This window comes from Tachyglossus aculeatus, chromosome X2 (assembly GCF_015852505.1).
Source record: "Tachyglossus aculeatus isolate mTacAcu1 chromosome X2, mTacAcu1.pri, whole genome shotgun sequence".
Classification (NCBI taxonomy): domain Eukaryota; kingdom Metazoa; phylum Chordata; class Mammalia; order Monotremata; family Tachyglossidae; genus Tachyglossus; species Tachyglossus aculeatus.
In genome coordinates, this window is record NC_052100.1 from 4,420,591 (window position 1) to 4,442,372 (window position 21,782).

General features: G+C 53.4%; 1 protein-coding gene across 1 annotated transcript; it reads right to left on the bottom strand.

Annotated features, from left to right (window-relative positions):
- Positions 1–10,871: 10,871 nt before the first annotated feature.
- THOC3 (THO complex 3) lies at positions 10,872–18,908 on the bottom strand. The gene is made up of 6 exons (XM_038770999.1): positions 18,703–18,908; positions 15,362–15,518; positions 14,871–15,075; positions 13,517–13,678; positions 13,321–13,421; positions 10,872–11,460 (listed from the first exon to the last, which is right to left on the bottom strand). Exons 1-6 carry the CDS (start codon positions 18,856–18,858, stop codon positions 11,297–11,299), a joined length of 945 nt encoding a protein of 314 aa, XP_038626927.1. The 5' UTR covers positions 18,859–18,908; the 3' UTR covers positions 10,872–11,296.
- Positions 18,909–21,782: the final 2,874 nt, after the last annotated feature.

A 21,782-nucleotide genomic window follows, 5' to 3' on the forward strand; every position in this document is an offset into this window, starting at 1 on the left:
TCCTCCCCCCCCCCCCCATGGTCCTGTGGGCCCCCCCCGTGACCTCTGCCGACCCCGGCCACCAAGGGGGGCACAGGAGGGGTTGGAGTAGGGCAAGAGATGGGGGGGCTCCAGCCTCTCTCCCTACCAGGTTCCCCCCATCAATGTTTTCATTCATTTCTTTTTTTGGTGCCTCTCGATTGTAAAGCCATTGGGTGGGGGTGGGGGAAGGCAGGAAGCCCCCCTCCCCCCGCCGGACAGCGAGAGGTCTCCCCTGGGGTCTGGGGGGCTTCTCTCCCCTAGATTTCCACCCCCCCCCCCCCCCCCCCCACAATTGCTTGAGCCATCGGGGACCACTGCAGCCCGTATCGCGATTCACCAAGCGGGGTTGTTCCCCCTCCCCTCCCCTTCCTCCTGCTCCCCAGAGAGACCCCCCCCCCCCAAAAAAAAAACCCACCCCCTTTCCCGGGTCTGCCTCAACCTTTCCACGTGCTTCCAAGGGATGGAGGGGCAGAAGAGCTTAGAACAGTGCTCAGCGCTTAGAACAGTGCTCTGCACGTAGTAAGCGCTTAATAAATGCCATCATCATTATTATTATTAGAAGAGCCTCCCTGGCGGGGCGGGATTTTAGGGGAGGGGGCTCGGTGTGCGCCCAAGAGGCCTGGAAATCCCACAGGCCCCAGCCCTTTCGGGCTGGGGCAGAGCCACTGTGGAGAAGCAGCGCTCAGCACAGTGCTTGGCACAAACCAAGCGCCAGTACAGTGCTCTGCACACAGTAAGAGCTCAATATACGATTGATTGATTGATTGATTGATTGATTGAACAGAATACCAAGGGTCCGAGCCCCTTGCGGGAGAGAGACAGCAGTAGCCTGTCCGTCAGGGGTATTTATTAAGCGCTTCTGGCGTGCAGAGCACTGTACTTAGAGTTTAGGAGAAGACAGTGAACGGATACATTCCCTGCCCACAAGGAGCTTTCAGTCCAGAGCACTGGGCTGAGCGCTTGGGAGAATATGCTAGGATCAGTAGATATGATCCCTGCCCTCAAGGAGCAGAGAGTCTACTATGTATAGGACACTGTACTAAGCGTTTGGGAGAGAACAGTCCGATAGAGTTGGGGGGTACAATCGCTTGTGCTGAAGGAGTTTACCATCCAGAGGATCTGGGTGGTGGTTTGGAGGGGGACTCGGATGCAGCCCCTCAAGGAGAGGGATGATAATAATAATAATAACGGTATTTGTTAAGCCCTTACTATGTGCGAGGCACTGTACTAAGTGCCGGGGGACTGTGTCTTGGCTAAACAACTGGGGGAGACCGTGGCCCCGGCCTTCCTCCCCTATAAGGAGATGGTCTGGGAGGGTTTTGGGGGGCAGAGCGGGGATTGAGGGGAATAGTGAGTGTGTGTGTGTGATGAACGTGAGCGTGTACGCAAGAATGTGTGCATGGGAGAGTATAATAACAACCAGGGTTATTTCTTAAGCGTCAGCTGTATGACCTTGGGCAAGCGCGAGCCTCAGTTCCCTCATCTGTAAAATGGGGATTAAGACCGCAAGCTCCTTCTGGGACAGGGACTGTGTCCACCCCGATTTGCTTGCGTCTACCCCAGTGTTTAGTTCAGCCCCTGGCACGTAGTAGGCGCTTAACACATACCACGATTGATTATTATTATTATTATTAAGCGCTTGCCGTGGGTCAAGCACTGTTCTAAGCGTTGGAATGACCGATTGGGCTTGGCCGCCCCCTCTCTATCCGGCAGGGCTCGGGGCCTCCCCACCAAAGGGGAGGACTTCCCTCGCCCTCCCCGGACCCCAACCATTCCTCCGATACCCCCACCCCACCCCGTCTTTAGTCCTCTGTATTTTAGCTTGCCACTCCGCTGTTCCATTGGCAGGTGGCCAGTAGTATAATAATAATGGCATTTATTAAGCGCTTACTATGTGCAAAGCACTAGTGTGATTTGCAAAGCACTCTGGATAAAAAAGGGCAACCCATTTCCTCCATTTGTTTAGCCTAAGGCAAAGTTGGCAGCCTAGACTTAGTGGAAAGAGCCAAGGCCTGGGATGCCCCCCACGCCGGAGAATAGCCCACCACCTGTAGGCCCCCTCCCCTCAAGCGGGTTGGCATCGCCTCCCCACCCAGAGGGCTGCCACTGAGGCACTTAGTCCAGTGTTGTGCACACAGTCGGTGCTCAATAAATACCAACGAGTGAGAGATCGTGGGTGGGCCTTGTGGGCAGTCAGATGGGGGGCTTGGAGGGGATGGTGGCAGAACCCAAGTGTGTGAGAGAGAGAGACTGGGACAAAACTGTAGTTGGGGAGGGGGCTTGGGTTGGGGGGCTGGGGCATGGTGGGATTTGCCTTCACCCTTAGGGGTTCTCTGTGCTAGGGTGTACTCGGGGGCAACCCAGGACCAAGGCCTCTGGCCATTACTCAAATTCTCCTCCCCAGAAAGCCGGAACCTGGGTCACCCAGGCTGAGAAAGACTGGCACCTCGTTGTGGGCAGGGATCCTGCCTATCAACTCTCTCGGATTGGACTCCCCCAAGCTCCCGGTACAGCGCACGGTAATCGCTCAGTAAACACCATGGATTGACTTATCGACCCCCCCCCTTCTTGTGATTCCCTTTTCCGCCCCACCTCCCGCCCCCCGTGAAATTCCCCTTCCCTTCCTACCCTCCGACCTCTTTTGCATTCCAGGGTTTTTTCCATTTTAGAGGATTTTTTTTTTCGCTTTTCTTCCGAACGAGCAAGCAGTTTCTCGCGGTGTCTTCTCTGTCCGTCTTCAATAGTTAAAGCCATATCCGTTAGACTGCAATATTTCCAAGAAGCGCCGGAGAAAAGACTCTGTTAGGATAGCCAAAAGGGAGTCGTGTGTTGTGTGCCCCCTCTTTTCTCCCAACTGCCGGGGGCTACCATCCCCTCCTCATCCTCCTCCTTTGTCAGGGGCCAGTCCCCCCTCGTGCCCCCCGCGTCCCCCCGACCCCTGACCCCTGACCCACCCCAATGGGCCGTGTTTTTCTGTGTGTTTGTGTTGCCTGTATCTGTGTGTCATGTCCCCGTCCATCTTGGCTGTGTCTGAAACAGGGTAATTCCCTTCTTCCTCTCCCCTCTCCCCCGTCTCTGTCCACCGGTTGTCTCTTGTCGCTCCGCAGGATGGTCACCGTTTGCCTCCCCAAGCCCCCGGAGGGAGGGGAGAGGATTTGGGGGGCCCATGTCGGTTCCCCCCCAGGGTTTCTTTGGGGGGAAAGTAGCCGAGCACTGTGGTATTAGGGCACGGGAAGCCGAGGCTGATGGGAGTCTCGCCAAGGCTGAGTGGTCCCACATTTCTTGAGACTCAAAAGGAGCTTCCCTGGCACTATGGAGGGGTACCCCCAAAGTTAGGTGTGTCCCCCTCCCTCCCCAAAGCCATGACCGAGCATCCCTCAGCATCCACTCCTTTGGATTTAGGCTTTTCCAACGAGATGGCCTTCTTACCTTATCCCCATTTCCCAGAGGAGGAAACTGAGGCCCGGGGAGGCTAAGTAACTCGCCCAAAGCCATGCCAGCAGCCCCGTGGCGGTCTCCAGGTGCCAGTCCCGCCTTCTTTCCACGAGGCCACGTGGCCTCCTGACCCTTTCGGCGCTGAAGAACATCTTCCCACCCATTCCCCCGTCAAGGGTCAGCCACCCCCGGGGTCTCGTCCCCAGAAAGCCACACACGTCGCTCCCAACGTGCCTAAGTGGGTCTTTGATGTCAGCCCACGCGTGTGGAGTGCATACGTGTGTAGGACAACAGGCAGGTGGCGGGAAGCGGGGGTTTGACATGGGTAAGACAGGTCGGGACCACGGGGGAGAGGTTCTATCTGCTCAGAGGCTTAAAGAGAAGAAATCAGGGGCAAAACACCTTATCCCAAAGACCAGAACCTACGTAAGGAGGAGAGGGAGTGAGCAGGACCTCCTTCCCCGTCCTCCACTCCCCGTGACCCCCAGCAGAGTACGGGGGTTTACCTGGAAGTTGAGTTTCTGGTGTGCAGAAGGGTTGAAAAATTTAGGGCTTAGTACAGTGCGTGGCACCGAGGTAAGCGCTTGACAAATTCTGCAAAAAAAAATTCAGCTAAAACCACATGGGCCAAAGCCAGAGACCAGGGGAAATCACTACTCCTTGGCCCCCCAGGATCAGGGGCCAACCAGACGCTGAAGGCCAGCGTGATCTGAGGGCTTGTGTGAGACCCCCCCCCCCCTCCCCGCGCTGTGATCCCCAGGAACGAAGGCGTGAGAGTGAGAAACAGGGACCACGAGCGAGCTTGAAACCCCATGTCACCCGCCTACGTGCGGGATGCCCGAAATCTGCTTCCCGGTGCGCGCTCGGGGAGGACGGTTGGCGTGAGTGAGGGCGTGTGTGCCAGGGCGGTGTACACGGGGGCCAGGAGGGGCTGAGCGTTCATGTACGAAAGGGCCTTCTGGTGGATATGGAAGCCACTGATGTTTTACTGTCTTCTCCCGAGGGGAGTAGGCTTTTGTTTGGACTGGGGGTGGGGGACAGGTGGCTTCGGGGAGAGTAGGCCAGAGGGGGTGTGTGATGTTCGTGGTGTGTGTCTGTGTGTGGTGTGAGCACGGGCACCGGTGCCATCAGTATTTCTGATTCCCTAGACCCTCTGCTGTAGGTGTTTCTGTGCGCAGGAGGAACCCAGGCCACCTCCCCATTTCCTGGGGCCACGGCGGTGGGCGCCTCTGGAGAGGGACCCATTTCCCCCATCTCTGTTCGGGGTCCCAGCCCAGGACCCGGGAGGAGACCCCAGACTGACCCAACCTATCTCTCACGCAGACCCCAGGGACCTTCAGCCCCCTGGGACTCTCCTCCCCCCAAAAGAGAACCCGTTTCTCTGGTCCCGAGGGGACACGGCCCCTCAACCAGGTTTGAGGCCTAGGCCGGGAGTCCAAGGAGAAAGCTGAGCCTCTCCTCCTGCCCCTCTTGGCTAGCCCAGGCTAGAGGAAGCCTCCTCTAAGGGGATGGGAAGTTTGGGGTCTCCCGGGGCCAGGGCCCGGTGACCATCCTGCTGTCATTAATCTCGGAGGACACCCAATAAAGACGTTTGTAACGTGTCCCGCGTTGGCACCGTGTCATTAGACTGTGTCTAGGGTGTCGGTGTGGGGCGAGGGGGCCCAGTCCCGCCTGCCCCCGCCACCTCCCTCATCCCCCCCTCCGCTCTCCCAGACTAATCTGAAGCCATGGCCCCCGCTGTCCACCTTTGTATGACGCACAAAGCTAAGAACGGATGTAAAAAAGAATCAAACGCAACAAAGAAAACGAACTTACACGGCTCTCGGTCTGTCTGTGCGTCCGTCCGGTGGGGTCTGGGGTGGGGGGGAAGAGGAGGGACGGGGTCGTTTGAGGTGAGCGGCCTTCTTCCCTCCTCGAACTGCCCAGATCCGGGAGGTGACGCTGGGAAGGAGGGACGAGTGGGGAGACGTGGAGACTTAAAACTTGGCCGTTTTTAGGATTTGAAGAGAATTCCACTTTCCTGGGGGGGAGAGTGTTACCACTCCCCACTCGTCCCCCCAGCCCAAGGCTCGGTCTCTGACAGCAGCACCGGGACTTTTGGAGAAAGCAGCTGATGATCATCTGGTTAGAGAGAACAATAATGATTGTTAATAATAATAAGCGCTTAGTACAGTGCTCTGCACAGAGCGCTCAATACGATTGATGAATAATGATGGCATTCGTTAAGCGCTTACTATGTGCAAAGCATAGACACTAATAACGTTGGTATTTGTTAAGCGCTTTGCACATTGTACCTCCCGAGCGCTCTGCACCCAGTCAGCGCTCAATAAATACGATTGATTGGGTGAATGAATGAATAAATACGATTGGATGAATGAATGCTGAGTCCCGGCCCATAGTAAGCGCTTCACAAACGCCGCAGTTGTTATCCGAGTGGGATGGGAGGAGGAGTGGGATGGGGGGGGACGGGGGTTTTTTTGCTGGAACAACTAATTTTGACAAATGTCTTTTGTTTACCGTCGACACCCTCCGTGGTGCGGGTCTAATGAATTAAAAATAACTCGACATATGTTCAATTAGAGAAGTTTGTTCTCCGCTGCCGAGCGGAGCAGGGGGTGGGTGGGAAGGTACTTGGCGCCCGTGGAAGCCAACAGTCCAGGTGGTCAGGGGGGTCTATTCAGTCATTCGCCCAGTTTATCCCAGTTCTCAACTGGTTCTCCACCGCCTTGACTGGTGGTTTTCTTTAAATTTCTGGCACCTAAGAATAAATGTGGTATTTGTGAAGCATGTCCTACGTGCTGAGCGCTGAGGTCAGTCAAACGTACTTATCGAGCGCTTATCGTGTGCAGAGCACTGTACTAAGGGTTTGGGAAAGTACAATTATATATTTATATATTTATATTTATATATCATATATTATATTATATAATATATTTATATATTATATTTATATATTTATATATTAATTATATATTATTTATATTATATTATATTTACTATGTATTTATAGTGTCATGAAATAACACTACTGAAGTGCTGCACTATGCATTATTAATAGGCATGTGATGTACTATATGAATGGAGCAGCATGGCTCAGTGGAAAGGGCCCGGGCTTTAGAGTCAGAGGTCATGGGTTCAAATCCCGGCTCCGCCACTTGTCAGCTGTGTGACTTTGGGCAAGTCACTTCACTTCTCTGGGCCTCAGTTCCCTCATCCGTAAAATGGGGATTGACTGTGAGCCCTCTGTGGGACAACCTGATCGCCTTGTAACCTCCCCAGCATTTAGAACAATGCTTTGCACATAGTAAGCGCTTAATAAATGCCATTATTATGTATCTCCCCAGAGCTTAGAACAGCGCTTTGCACATAGTAAACACTTAATAAATGCTATTATAATTATTATTATTCTCTGGGCCTCAGTTTCCTCACCTGTAAAATGGGGATGAAGACTGGGAGCCCCACGTGGGAGAACCTTGATTACCTTGTATCCCCCCCCCCCCCCCCCAGCGCTTAGAACAGTGCTTGGCACATAGTAAGCGCTTAACAAATACCAACATTATTATTATCTTGTCCTGGGCAGCCAAGCCTCCCCTGAAATTCCTCAGGCCTGTAGTGCTGTTTTCCCACCCTCTCCAGATTAGCTTCATTCTTGACTAATGAATCCATCCCACTTATTCCCAGCTGGAGCCCCTGATGAACACATTCAATTAATTGGTGAGGGGGAAGAAGCTGGGGAAGGGGCTGGAGGCTGTTACTGTGGAAATTCAGTCATTCAATCACATTTATTGGGCGCTTACCGTGTGCAGAGCACTGTACTAAGCGCTTGGAAAGTACAATTTAGCAATAAAGAGAAACAATCCCTAGCACAATGGGCTTGAGTTCCTTCCGATCATTCGATTATTATTTCAGAGATTCATTCATTCCTTCCATCGTATTTATTGAGCGTTTACTGTGTGCTGAGCACTGTACTAAGCGCTTGGGAAGTACAAGTCGGCAACATAGAGAGACGGTCCCTACCCAACAACGGACTCACAGACAACAAAACAAAACAAGCAGACAAGTAAACAAGAGAAGGAGCGTGGCTCAGTAGAAAGAGCCCGGGCTTGGGAGTCAGAGGTCGTGGGTTCTAATTCTGACTCCGCCACTTGTCAGCTGGGTGACCTTGGGCCAGCCACTTCACTTCTCTGGGCCTCAGTTCCCTCATCTGTAAAATGGGGATGAAGACTGTGAGCCCCCCGTGGGACAACCTGATGACCTTGTATCTAGAACAGTGTTCGGCACATAGTAATAATAATGGCATTTACTAAGCGCTTACTATGTGCCAAGCACTGTTCTAAGCGCTGGGGAGGTTACAAGGTGATCAGGTTGTCCCACGGGTGGGGGGCTCACAGTCTTCATCCCCATTTTGCAGATGAGGTCACTGAGGCCAGAGAAGTGACTTGCCCAAAGCCACACAGCTGACAAGTGGCGGAGCCGGGGTTTGAACCCATATCCCCCCCATCTTACCTCCTTCCCTTCCCCACAGCACCTGTATATATGTATATATGTCTGTACGTATTTATTACTCTATTTATTTTACTTGTACATATCTATTCTATTTATTTTATTTTGTTAGTATGTTTGGTTTTGTTCTCTGTCTCCCCCTTTTAGACTGCGAGCCCACTGTTGGGTAGGGACCGTCTCTAGATGTTGCCGACTTGGACTTCCCAAGCGCTTAGTCCAGTGCTCTGCACACGGTAAGCGCTCAATAAATACGATTGATTGATTGATTGATTGATGACCTCTGACTCCAAAGCCCGGGCTCTTTCCACTGAGCCACGCTGCTTCTCTAAGCGCTTAACAAATGCCAACCTTATTATTATTATTAAACCTAAGTTGCCAACTTGGACTTCCCAAGCGCTTAGTCCAGTGCTCGGCACACAGTAAGCGCTCAATAAATACGACTGAATGAATGAATGAATGAATGAATGAATGAATGTCCCCACGTCTCCGGTAGGCTTGCTTTCACTGCCCTCTAGTGGCAGGTTCTGGAAGCGGAGGGGGGTGTTGGTAAGCACTTTCCATGTGCCAAGCACTGTACTAAGCACTCCTTAAAAATAATAATAATAATAATAATAATGGCATTTATTAAGCGCTTACTATGTGCAAATCACTGTTCTAAGCGCTGGGGAGGTTACAAGGTGATCAGGTTGTCCCACGGGGGGGCTCACAATCTTCATCCCCATTTTACAGATGAGGGAACTGAGGCCCAGAGAAGTTGTGACTTGCCCAAAGTCACACAGCTTAATCCGAATTGTCATTCATTCATTGAATCGTATTTATTGAGCGCTTACTGTGTGCAGAGCACTGGACTAAGCGCTTGGGAAGTCCAAATTGGCAACATAGAGAGACGGTCCCTACCCAACAGTGGGCTCACACTTCTCTGAGCCTCAGTTCCCTCATCTTCTAGACTGTGAGCCCGCTGTTGGGTAGGAACTGCCTCTATATGTTGCCAACTTGGACTTCCCAAGCGCTTAGTACAGTGCTCTGCACGCAGTAAGTGCTCAATAAATACGATTGAATGAATGTATGAAGGGGAAGACAGACAACAAAACATATTAACAAAATAGAATATGTACAAATAGAATATGTAATGACGGTATTTGTTAAGCACTTACTATGTGCGAAGCACTGTTCTAAGCGCTGGGGGGGATACAAGGTGATCAGTTTGTCCCACGGCGGGGGGCTCACCATCTTCATCCCCATTTTCTTTCTAGACTGTGAGCCCGCTGTTGGGTAGGGACCGTCTCTATATGTTGCCAACTTGTACTTCCCAAGCGCTTAGTACAGTGCTCTGCACACAGTAAGCGCTCAATGAATACAATTGAATGAATTTTCCAGACGTTTGTTTGCTCCCGACTTGCTCCCCTTATTCATTCCCCCTCCCAGGCCCACGGTACTTTTGTGCATATCTGTAATTTATTTAATTACCTATGTATGTTGCCTGCCTCCCCTTCTAGACTGTAAACTCATTGTGGGCGGGGAGCGTGTCTGTTTAGCATTGAAGTGTGCTCTCCCAAGTGCTTAGTACAGTGCTTTGCCCACATTAAGCGCTCAGTAAATACCACTGAATGAACCAACACTGGGCGTAGAAACAAGGCAGTCAGGTCCCACAGGAGGCTCAAAGTCCGAGTCCAAGGGAGAACGGGTACTGAATTCCCATTATTACAGATGAGGGAACTGAGGCCCGGAGGAGTGAAATGACTTGCCCAAGGTCACACCGCAGGCCAGTGGTGGGGCTGAGATTAGAACCCAGGTCCTCTGACTCCCAAGTCTGAGCGCTCTCCACAGGGCCTTATTGTTTCACGGCCCCAGGGACTCACCACCCCAAAACCCACAGGGGGAGAGGCCGTGTCTTGCCCCTTGCCCCTCTGAGCCCTGGGTTCTAATCCTGTCCCTGCCGCTTCACTCATTCAACCGTATTTATTGAGCGCTTACCGTGTGCAGAGCACTGTACTAAGCACCTGGGAAGTACAAGTTGGCAATTGTATTTATTGAGCACTTATTGTGTGCAGAGCACTGTACTACGTGCCTGGGAAGTACAAGTTGGCAATCAATCGTATTTATTGAGCGCTTACTGTGTGCAGAGCACTGGACTACGCGCCTGGGAAGGACAAGTTCGCAATCAATCAATCGTATTTATTGAGCGCTTACTGTGTGCAGAGCACTGTACTACGCGCCTGGGAAGTACAAGTTGGCAATCAATCGTATTTATTGAGCGCTTACTGTGTGCAGAGCACTGTACTAAGCGCCTGGGAAGTACAAGTTGGCAATCAATCAGTCATATTTATTGAGTGCTTACTGTGTGCAGAGCACTGTACTAAGCACCTGGGAAGTACAAGCTGGCAATCAATCGTATTTATTGAGCGCTTACTGTGTGCAGAGCACTGTACTACGCACCTGGGAAGTACAAGTTGGCAATCAATCAATCGTATTTATTGAGCGCTTACTGTGTGCAGAGCACTGTACTACGCGCCTGGGAAGTACAAGTTGGCAATCAATCGTATTTATTGAGCGCTTACTGTGTGCAGAGCACTGTACTAAGCGCCCGGGAAGTACAAGTTGGCAACATATAGAGACGGTCCCTGCCCAACAGCGGGCTCACAGCCTTCCGCTGCGCGACCTCAGACGAGTCGCTTCACTTCTCTGTGCCTCACTGCGAGCCCCACGTGGGACGGGGACTGTGTCCAATTTAATGACCTTGTATCTAGTACAGCGCCCGGCGCATTGTAAGCGCTTAATATCAATAAAAATAAAAAAAACACAGGCAGAGAGAGGCTGGTAACCAGGTCACCATTTTTTTTACTAAAACCAGAATGATCGAAATATTAAAAATGCCAGAAAAAAAGGAGTCTCTTCTCTCCTTCTTGCCCCAAGTTCCTGAAATTCTGGGCAGGAGGAGGTGGTGGGTGTAAGACCCCAGGGCTTTGAGCACTGCCCACACCCCTAGTCCTGTGCCCAGTGACCCCCGAAGTGGCCGGTTGCCCGCTCTCGCCTGGGGACTCGTGCCCACTCTGGATGTGAACTCCCTGAGTCCCCCGGGGGGGGACCACCCCCGCCTGAGGGAAAGGGGAGACGGGAGACTGGCAGGAATTCCGGTGGTCTGTGCTGGTCGGAGTGGCGGGAAGTGTGTTGGGATCGGCGGCCCCAGCGGGCAGGATGCCAACGCCCAGTCCACTCAATGCCAGGGGAGAGCGGCTTCGTGTCATCGTGGCTTAACACAGGGCCAGAACCAGACCAGCTGCGTGGTGGTGGTGTTGGCGGGGGGGGGGTCTCGTGGCCCCCGGGGGCCCACCGCGGCTCAGGAGTCGTTGGGGAGGCCGAAGAGCTTGACGGTCCCGGCCTCGCGGCTGCTGTCGTACTTGCCGTCCTTGTCGTCGCAGGCGAAGGCCAGCAGCGGTCTCTTGGGGTGCCAGGCCACCGTGAACGTCGGAGACTCGCACTGCACCTCCCAGAGCTTGTCCCCTATGGCGGCCCGCACACCCCGCCCCGGGGAGCATCAGACCCCGCCACCCCCCGAGCCCAGCGGAGGCCCGGGGACCCCGGCGTTCGAGCCCCCGACCGGACCCGCCTGGTGGAGTCGGGGGGGGGAGATGGCCGACGACGATGCCCTTCGGCCCGCCCGCTGAGCGTGCCAGCCTGCGGCCCTGGTCGGGGACAGCTCTGCTTTCATTCTGGCTTGACCCCAGCTAGGGACTGGCTCCCCCAAAACTCACCCTGAACATGGGGGGGGGCCCCCGCTATCGCCTCCACATCCAAACTCCTCACCATTCGCTTCAAAACAATCACCCTGCTACTCTCCCGCACGAACCTAGAGTCTTCTAGACTGTGAGCCCGCTGCTGGGTAGGGACCGTCTCTAGATGTTGCCAACTTGGACTTCCCAAGCGCTTAGTCCAGTGCTCTGCACACGGTAAGCGCTCAATAAATACGATTGAATGAACGAATGAATGAACCCAGCCCACAAACTTCGTTCCTCTAATGCCAACCTTCTCACTGTGCCTCATCTCATCTATCTGGGCACCAACCCCTCACCCCCATCCCACCTCTGCCCTCCCTCCTCTTTTCTGACAGTCACTCTGCCCGCCTTTCAAGCTTTAGTGAAGGCACATCTCCTCCAAGAAGCCTTCCTTTTCTTCCACCCTCTTCTGTAGGTTGCCCTGACTTGCTCCCTTTACACATTCCCAAGCGCTTAGTACAGTGCTCTGCACACAGTATGCGCTCAGTAAATACGACTGACTGATTGATTCCCCTTCACAGACCTATGGCACTTATGTCGATAGCTGTAATTTATTTCTTTATTTCTGTATATTAATGCCTGTCTCTCCCTCTAGACTGTACGCCTACCGTGGGCAGGGAACGTGCCTGTTATATTCTAGACCGTGAGCCCACTGTTGGGTAGGGACCATCTCTATATGTTGTCCTTCCCAAGCGCTTAATACAGTGCTCTGCACACAGTAAGCGCTCAATAAATACGATTGTATGAGTGAATGAATACTGCATTCTCACAAGCGCTTAATGCAGTGCTCTGCCCACAATGAGTGCTCAATAAATACAACCGACCGACTAAACAGGCGGTCAATTCTTGGTGCTGATTCTCCATTAAGCTTTTCGGAACATTTTCCTGTCGAGCCTGGAAGCTCCTTGAAGGCAGGGATCGTGACTCCTTGCTACACTGTATTCATCAGTCGCATTTATTGAGCGCTTACTGTGTGCAGAGCACTGTACTAAGCGCTTAAAACACTGTCCTAAGCGCTGGGGGGGGATACAAAGTGATCAGGTTGTCCCATGTGGGGCTCACAGTCTTAATCCCCCTTTTACAGACGCGGTAACTGAGGCTCAGAGAAGTGAAGTGACTTGCCCAAGGTCACACAGCAGACACGTGGCAGGGCCAGGATTCGAACCCATGACCTCTGACTCCAAAGCCCGGGCTCTTTCCACTGAGCCACGCTGCTTCTCTGTATTCGTGCAGTTGCTTGCTATAGTGCCCTGCACACAGTAGGCGCTCAATAAATACTATTACTGGATTAACTGTCCGTGTCCCCCGGAACAGCAGAAGCCCCTTGTGGGCAGGGAGTGGGTTGGGGGCTTCTGAAGTTCACCAGGCATTCAGTACAGTGCCTTAAGCTCAATTCATTCATTCATTCAGTCAATCGTATTTATTGAGCGCTCACTGTGTGCAGAGCACTGTACTACCTCACCACTGCTCCCACACCACGCTTCCAGAGGTCTCTGGGGTTCAGGAGAGGGCACCCGGGGATGGGAGGGTGAGGAGGGGGTGAATCCGGGTGGAGGTGGGGGGCCCCCGGGGGAGTCCCGACGGTTACCTGTCTCCACCTCAGCGATGTCGATGAAGTGGTCCTCTGACGCCGACGCGAGCATCTTCCCGTCGTGGCTGAAGCTCAGGGTCCGGACGGGCCAATCTAACCTGCCGCACGCGTGTGGAGGGGCGAGGGGGGTGGGATTCGGGTGGGTAAAGGACGGGGCACGGGTGGGCAGGGAAGGGCGACCGCGGGGACCAACCTGGAGAAGCAGCGCACGCAGACGAGCTCGTCCACGTCCCACAGGCTGACGAGGGCGTCCGCGCTGCCGGTGGCGAAGTACTTGCCCGTGGGATCGAACTTGATGCAGATGCAGTTGGAGGGGTGGGCGTTGATGGACTGCACGGGCTTCAGCTCTGGGTAGCTGGGGGGGCGTGCGCGGGTGGGTCACCCTCCCGCCCCCCAGCAACGCTCCCTCACCGGCCCACCCCGGCTCTGCTCCTCCCCAGCGTCCGGCCGGTCCGATCGCCCGCCACGGGGCCGTCCCTACCCCCCCGGGGCGGTGGCACGGTTGGCAGCAGGGGCCTTACTCACTCTACCGTCCCCTCTTCATCATCATCATCATCGATCGCGTTTATTGAGCGCTTACTGTGTGCAGAGCACTGGACTAAGCGCTTGGGAAGTCCAAATTGGCAACATCTAGAGACAGGCCCTACCCACCAGTGGGCTCACAGTCTGAAAGGGGGAGACGGAGAACAAAACCAAACGTACTAACAAAATAAAATAAATAGAATAGATATGTACAAGTAAAATAGAGTAATAAATATGTACAAACATATATACATATAATAATAATGGTATTTGTTAAGCACTTACTATGTGCAAAGCACTGTTCTAAGCGCTGGGGGCGGACACAATGTGATCAAGTTGTCCCACGTGGGGCTCACAGTCTTAATCCCCATTTTTACAGATGAGGTAACAGGCTCAGAGAAGTTAAGTGACTTGCCCAAGGTCACACGGCAGACTTGTGGTGGAGCCGGGATTCGAACCCATGACCTCTGACTCCAAAGGCCGGGCTCTTTCCACTGAGCCACACTGCTTCTCCTTATATACATATAAATATATATATATATATACACACACACACACACATATATATATACACACATATATATATACATATACACATACATGTGTGTATATATGTGTATATATATACACATACATACATGTATATATATTATATATATATACACATATACAGGTGCTGTGGGGAAGGGAAGGAGGTAAGATGGGGGGATGGAGAGGGGGACGAGGGGGAGAGGAAGGAAGGGGCTCAGTCCGGGAAGGCCTCCTGGAGGAGGTGAGCTCTCAGCAGGACCTTGAAGGGAGGAAGAGAGCGAGCTTGGCGGATGGGCAGAGGGAGGGTATTCCAGGCCCGGGGGAGGACGTGGGCCGGGGGTCGATGGCGGGACAGGCGAGAACGAGGTACGGGGAGGGCCCTCTGGAGCCCTTAGCGCAGAGTTCAGCACATAGGAAACTAGAAGCTCGTCGAGGGCGTGCCTGCTCACTCAAGCGTCCCCCAAGCGCCGGAAGCTCCCCGCGGCCCTCGTCACCTGAGGATGTTGATGCAGCCGTTGCCGTTTGTCAGGAAGAACATGTTGTTGTCGTTGTTCCAGGAGATCTCGTTCACCTCGAACTTGAACTGCTCCTCCGCTTTGGAGCGGTGCGTCTTGGCGTCGATGAAGGTCACCACGTCGTCCTTGTTGCCCACCGCGATGGTCTGCCCGTCCGGGCTCCAGCAGATGTTGATGTTTTCCCCTGGCGCCGGCGGGACGGAGGGAAGGAGGGGGTCTTGACGGGGTGGGTGGGGGACGGTCCCCCTCTACGCTGCAAGCTCGTTGAGGGCAGGGGCCGTGACTCTGTTATATTGGACTCTACTGGGCGCTTAGTACGGCACCCTGCCCCCAGTAAACGCTCAAAAAATGCCAGTCAATCAGTGGTACTGATTGAGTGCTTACTGTGCGCACCGTACTAAGCGCGAGGGAGGGGACCCGTTTCCCCGCCAACGACAGACCGCGCCGATCGACCGCGCGGACTCGCTCACCTTTGGTGTTCACGGTGGCGATGCACTTGGTGGTCCGGACGTCCCAGATGCGGATGGTCTTGTCCCCGGACGCCGTGACGAACAGGTCGGGGCTGTTGGGGTGCCAGCACAGCTGGTCCACGCTGTCGCCGTGACCCCGGTAGTTGTTCTCCTTGGCCTGGGGGAAGGCGTTCATTCATTTATTCATTCAATCATACTGACTGAGCGATGACTGTGTGCAGAGCACTGGACTGAGCGCTTGGTATATGTTCGTACATATTTATTACTCTATTTATTTTACTTGTACGTACCTATTCTATTCATTTTATTAGTATGTTTGGTTTTGTTCTCTGTCTCCCCCCTTTAGACTGTGAGCCCGCTGTTGGGTAGGGACTGTCTCTATATGTTGCCAACTTGGACTTCCCAAGTGCTTAGTCCAGTGCTCTGCACACAGTAAGCGCTCAATAAATACGATTGATTGATTAATACGGTGCTCTGCACACAGTAAGCGATCAATAAATATGACTGATATTGATTAATACAGTGCTCTGCACACAGTAAGCGCTCAATAATTACGATTGATTGATTGATATGGTGCTCTCACACAGTAAGTGCTCAATAAATACGACTGATTGCTTAATACAGTGCTCTGCACACAGTAAGCGCTCAATAAATATGACTGATTGATTAATACGGTGCTCTGCACACAGTAAGCGCTCAATAAATATGACTGATTGATTAATACGGTGCTCTGCACACAGTAAGCACTCAATAATTACGATTGATTGATACAGTGCTCTGCACACAGTAAGCGCTCAATAAATACGACTGATTGCTTAATACAGTGCCCTGCACACAGTAAGCGCTCAATAAATACGATTAATACAGTGCTCTGCACACAGTAAGTGCTCAATAAATATGACTGATTGATTCATACGGTGCTCTGCACACAGTAAGTGCTCAATAAATACGATTGATTGATACAGTGCTCTGCACACAGTAAGCGCTCAATAAATACGATTAATACAGTGCTCTGCACACAGTAAGCGCTCAATAATTACGATTGATTGATTGATATGGTGCTCTCACACAGTAAGTGCTCAATAAATACGACTGATTGCTTAATACAGTGCTCTGCACACAGTAAGCGCTCAATAAATATGACTGATTGATTAATACGGTGCTCTGCACACAGTAAGCGCTCAATAAATATGACTGATTGATTAATACGGTGCTCTGCACACAGTAAGCACTCAATAATTACGATTGATTGATACAGTGCTCTGCACACAGTAAGCGCTCAATAAATACGACTGATTGCTTAATACAGTGCCCTGCACACAGTAAGCGCTCAATAAATACGATTAATACAGTGCTCTGCACACAGTAAGTGCTCAATAAATATGACTGATTGATTCATACAGTGCTCTGCACACAGTAAGTGCTCAATAAATACGATTGATTGATACAGTGCTCTGCACACAGTAAGCGCTCAATAAATACGATTAATACAGTGCTCTGCACACAGTAAGCGCTCAATAAATACGATTAATACAGTGCTCTGCACACAGTAAGCGCTCAATAAATATGACTGATTGATTAATACAGTGCTCTGCACACAGTAAGCGCTCAATAAATACGATTGACCGATTAATACAGTGCTCTGCACACAGTAAGCGCTCAATAAATACGATTGATTAATACAGTGCTCTGCCCACAGTAAGCGCTCAATAAATATGACTGATTGATTGATTCATACAGTGCTCTGCACACAGTCAGCGCTCAATAAATACGATTGATTAATTCAGTGCTCTGCCCACAGTAAGCGCTCAATAACTACGATTGACTGATTAATACAGTGCTCTGCACACAGTAAGCGCTCAATAAATATGACCGATTGATTGATTAATACGGTGCTCTGCACACAGTAAGCGCTCAATACGTATGACTGATTGATTAATACAGTGCTCTGCACACGTAAGCCCTCAATAAATATGACTGATTAATACAGTGCCCTGCACACAGTAAGCGCTCAATAAATACGATTAATACAGTGCTCTGCACACAGTAAGTGCTCAACAAATATGACTGATTGATTCATACGGTGCTCTGCACACAGTAAGCGCTCAATAAATACGATTGATTGATACAGTGCTCTGCACACAGTAAGCGCTCAATAAATACGATTAATACAGTGCTCTGCACACAGTAAGCGCTCAATAAATACGATTGATTAATACAGTGCTCTGCACACAGTAAGCGCTCAATAAATACGACTGATTGATTAATACAGTGCTCTGCACACAGTAAGCGCTCAATAAATACGACTGACTGATTGATACAGTGCCCTGCACACAGTAAGCGCTCAATAAATACGATTAACACAGTGCTCTGCACACAGTAAGCGCTCAATAAATATGACTGATTCATACGGTGCTCTGCACACAGTAAGCGCGCAATAAATACGATTGATTGATTGATTGATACAGTGCTCTGCACACAGTAAGCGCTCAATAAATGACTGATTGATTGATTGATACAGTGCTCTGCACACAATAAGCGCTCAATCAATACGACTGATTGATTAATACTGTAAGCGCTCAATCAATACGACTGATTGATCGAAGGGGGGAAATCACCCGGTGACCCGCCCAGCGCTTCGCACACAGTGGGCGCTGAATGAGCGGCACCGTCAGGGGGATTGAACGGCCTCAGGGGGCGCTATTTCCCGTCGGCCCCCGGGGCCCCCAGAGGCCTTTGCGGCCGGGCCTGGCGGTTGATCAATACAGTGCTCCGCACACAGTAAGCGCTCAATCAATACGACTGATTGATCGAAGGGGGGGGGAAATCACCCGGTGACCCGCCCAGCGCTTCGCACACAGTGGGCGCTGAATGAGCGGCACCGTCAGGGGGATTGAACGGCCTCAGGGGGCGCTATTTCCCGTCGGCCCCCGGGGCCCCCAGAGGCCTTTGCGGCCGGGCCTGGCGGTTGATCAATACAGTGCTCCGCACACAGTAAGCGCTCAATCAATACGACTGATTGATCGAAGGGGGGGGAAATCACCCGGTGACCCGCCCAGCGCTTCGCACACAGTGGGCGCTGAATGAGCGGTACCGTCAGGGGGATTGAACGGCCTCAGGGGGGCCATTTCCCGTCGGCCCCCGGGGCCCCCAGAGGCCTTTGCGGCGGGGCCCGGCGGGCCGAGGAGCGTTGCCAGGGGGACGCCGGGCTCGTGTCCGTCCGGACCAATCAATCAATCGTATTTATTGAGCGCTTCCTACGTGCAGAGCACTGTACTAAGCGCTTGGGAAGTACAAATTGGCATCACATAGAGACAGTCCCTACCCAACAGTGGGCTCACCAGCCGGTCCTTGTCGAGCAGGAAGACGCTGGCCGTCTTGTCGAAGGAGCCCGAGGCCAGGCGCCGCCCGTCGCAGCTCCAGGCCACCGAGTGCACCTTGGCGCTGTGCGCCGGGAACTCCCGCGTCTTGCTGTGGGCCCGGAACAGGTCCTGCATGCCGGACACGTAGCGGGAGGGGCCCCCCGACGGGACGCCCCACGGGCCGCCGGCCCCCGGGGCCCCCGGGACGCCCCCCAACGCCCCCAACGCCCCCGCCGCCGCCGCCGCGGGACCCCCCAGCGCCGCCGCCGCCCCGCCTGACGACGACGACAGGGATGCTGCCGCCGCCATGGCGACCAGGGCCGCCATGCCGAGCCGGGCTCGCGATGCGCCTGCGCGGGGTGGGGGGGGGGGGGCCCGGACTGAACGGGAGAGGTGGGGGTGCGCAGGCGCGCTAGGTCCAGCCGGTGAAGGGGGCGGGGGGGGTGCGGAGATGCGCAGGCGCACTCGGACGGGGCAGACGGGGGAGGGAGGGTGGGAGTGCGGAGCTGCGCAGGCGCGCTGGGTGAAGCCGGAAAAGGGGAGGGGAGGGGGCGGAGGTGCGCAGGCGCACTCGGACAGGCCAGAAAGGGGAGGGTGGGGGTGCGGAACTGCGCAGGCGCGCTGGATGAAGCCGGAAAAGGGATGGGGAGGGTGCGGAGGTGCGCAGGCGCACTCGGACCGGGCAAACGGGGGAGGGAGGGTGGGGGTGCGGAGCTGCGCAGGCGCGCTGGATGAAGCCGGAAAAGGGGAGGGGATGGTGCGGAGCTAAGCAAGCGCACTCGGACCGGCCAGAAAGGGGAGGGTGGGGGTGCGGAGCTGCGCAGGCGCACTGGATGAAGCCGGAAAAGGGGAGGGGAGGGTGCGGAGCTGCGCAGGCGCACTCGGACCGGCCAGAAAGGGGAGGGTGGGGGTGCGGAGCTGCGCGGGCGCGCTGGATGAAGCCGAAAAAGGGGAGGGGATGGTGCGGAGCTGCGCAAGCGCACTCGGACCGGCCAGAAAGGGGAGGGTGGGGGTGCGGAGCTGCGCAGGCGCACTGGATGAAGCCGGAAAAGGGCAGGGGATGGGGCGGAGGTGCGCAGGCGCACTCGGCCCCGCCAAAAAGGGGAGGGAGGGGGTGCGGAGCTGCGCAGGCGCACTCGGCCGGGGCAAAAAGGGGAGGGAGGGTGGGGGTGCGTAGCTGCGCGGGCGCACTAGATGAAGCCAAAAAGGGGCGGGAACGGTGCGGAGCTGCGCAGGCGCACTCGGACCGGCCGAAAAGGGGCGGGAGGGGGGGTGGTGGCGGTGCTGCTGCTGCGCAGGCGCACTAGATGAAGCCGAAAAAGGGGCGAGGATGGTGCGGAGATGCGCGGGCCCACTCGGACCGGCCAAAAAGGGTGGGGGGGGGGGGGGGGAAGGTGCAGAGCTGCGCAGGCGCACTAGATGAAGCCGAAAAAGGGGCGGGGATGCTGCGGAGCTGCGCAGGCGCACTCGGCCCGGGCAAAAAGGGGAGGGAGGGCGGGAGTGCGGAGCTGCGCAGGCGCACTAGATCCAGCCGAAAAAGGGGCGGGAGGGTGGTGCGGAGCCGCGCAGGCGCACTAGGCCCAGCCGAAAAGGGGTGGGGCAGGACCGTGGTGCGATGGTGCGCGTGCGCACTTGGCCCGGGGGTGGGGGAGTAGCTAGTATTACCGTTAATAATAAAAATGCTAATTGTGCTGTTTATTAAATGGCTTACTTCGTGCCAAGCATTGTGCTAATCAATCCATCAGTGGTGTTTATTGAGTGCTTACTATGTGCAGAGCACTGTACTAAGCCATTAGGAGAGCACAATGAATAATAAGAATAATGATGGTATGTGCCAAGCACTGTTCTAAGCGCTGCATGAATGAACGTGCGTGTTCCCTATCCATAACGAGTTTATAGTCTAGAAGGGGAGAGAGACATTAATATCAATAAATGTCATTAACAATACCCCTTCCTTCCTCTCCCCCTCATCCCCCTCTCCATCCCCCCATCTTACCTCCTTCCCTTCCCCACAGCACCTGTATATATGTTTGTGCATATTTATTACTCTATTTATCTTGTCCATATCTATTCTATTTATTTTATGTTGTTAGTATGTTTGGTTTTGTTCTCTGTCTCCCCCTTCTAGACTGCGAGCCTGCTGTTGGGTAGGGACTGTCTCTATGTGTTGCCGACGTGTACTTCCCAAGCGCTTAGTACAGTGCTCTGCACACAGTAAGCGCTCAATAAATACGATTGATTGATTGATAAGATAGGTACCGACCCGATTTCCTTTTATCCACCCCAGCGCTTAGAGCAGTGCCGCTTTATAACCGCTTTATCTGATTAACTTATCCCCCTTCTAGACTATGAGCCGGTTGTGGGCAGGGATTGTCTCTCACTGTTGCTGAATTATACTTTCCAAGAGCTTAGTACAGTGCTCTGCTCCCAGTAAGCGCTCAATAAATACAATTGAATGAATAAACAAATGCCACAATTAAGTGCTGTGGGGTAGGGTGATTAGCAAACGTCCAGTGGTCACAGATCCAAGAGGATAGATCCCAAGTGCTAAACGCTGGATTAGATACAATTTTACTGAAAATTGCAGGTACACACTCACACACACAAAATTTCCAGTGCCCTGGCAGTGAATCTCAGAGCATGTGCACTGTTGATCCAAACTCACTGAGCAACTTCGATTTAGAAAACATGCTCAGACATCCCCTACCACTGCTGGGAGATGATGAGAGATCAGATGTCTCAGCTGGGGCTGGAGAAAGCAACAAAATTCTGGCTGTGGTGCTATCCCAAGGGGGTCTCTGTGACACCAGAGACCCCCGGGGAACTGTCCCCTCCCTCTAGGCCCACCAGCAATTAAGGGAAAAGCAGCTTTGCAGGGTGGAGGGGGAGAGGATTTTGCAGAAATGAATGGTCAAAGAATCAGAAACACAAAGAGAAAAGGAGTCGAGGACAAATGTTGGAGAAACTTAGTGTCTATGAGCATCTACTATGGGCTGAGCACTGTACTAAGTCTTGGAAGAGTTGGGAAACACAATCCCTACCCTTGAGGAGACCCCAGT

What these genes read in the sequence shown, in the direction of transcription:
- THOC3 (XM_038770999.1), bottom strand. Translation starts at nt 18,858, where the DNA reads ATGCAGGACCTGTTCCGGGCCCACAGCAAGACGCGGGAGTTCCCGGCG. An exon ending in TGCTCGACAAGGACCGGCTG is followed by an intron (nt 15,519 to 18,702) that starts GTGAGCCCACTG and finishes GCCTTCCCCCAG; the next exon opens with GCCAAGGAGAACAACTACCG. An exon ending in GGCTGCATCAACATCCTCAG is followed by an intron (nt 13,679 to 14,870) that starts GTGACGAGGGCC and finishes ACGCCCCCCCAG; the next exon opens with CTACCCAGAGCTGAAGCCCG.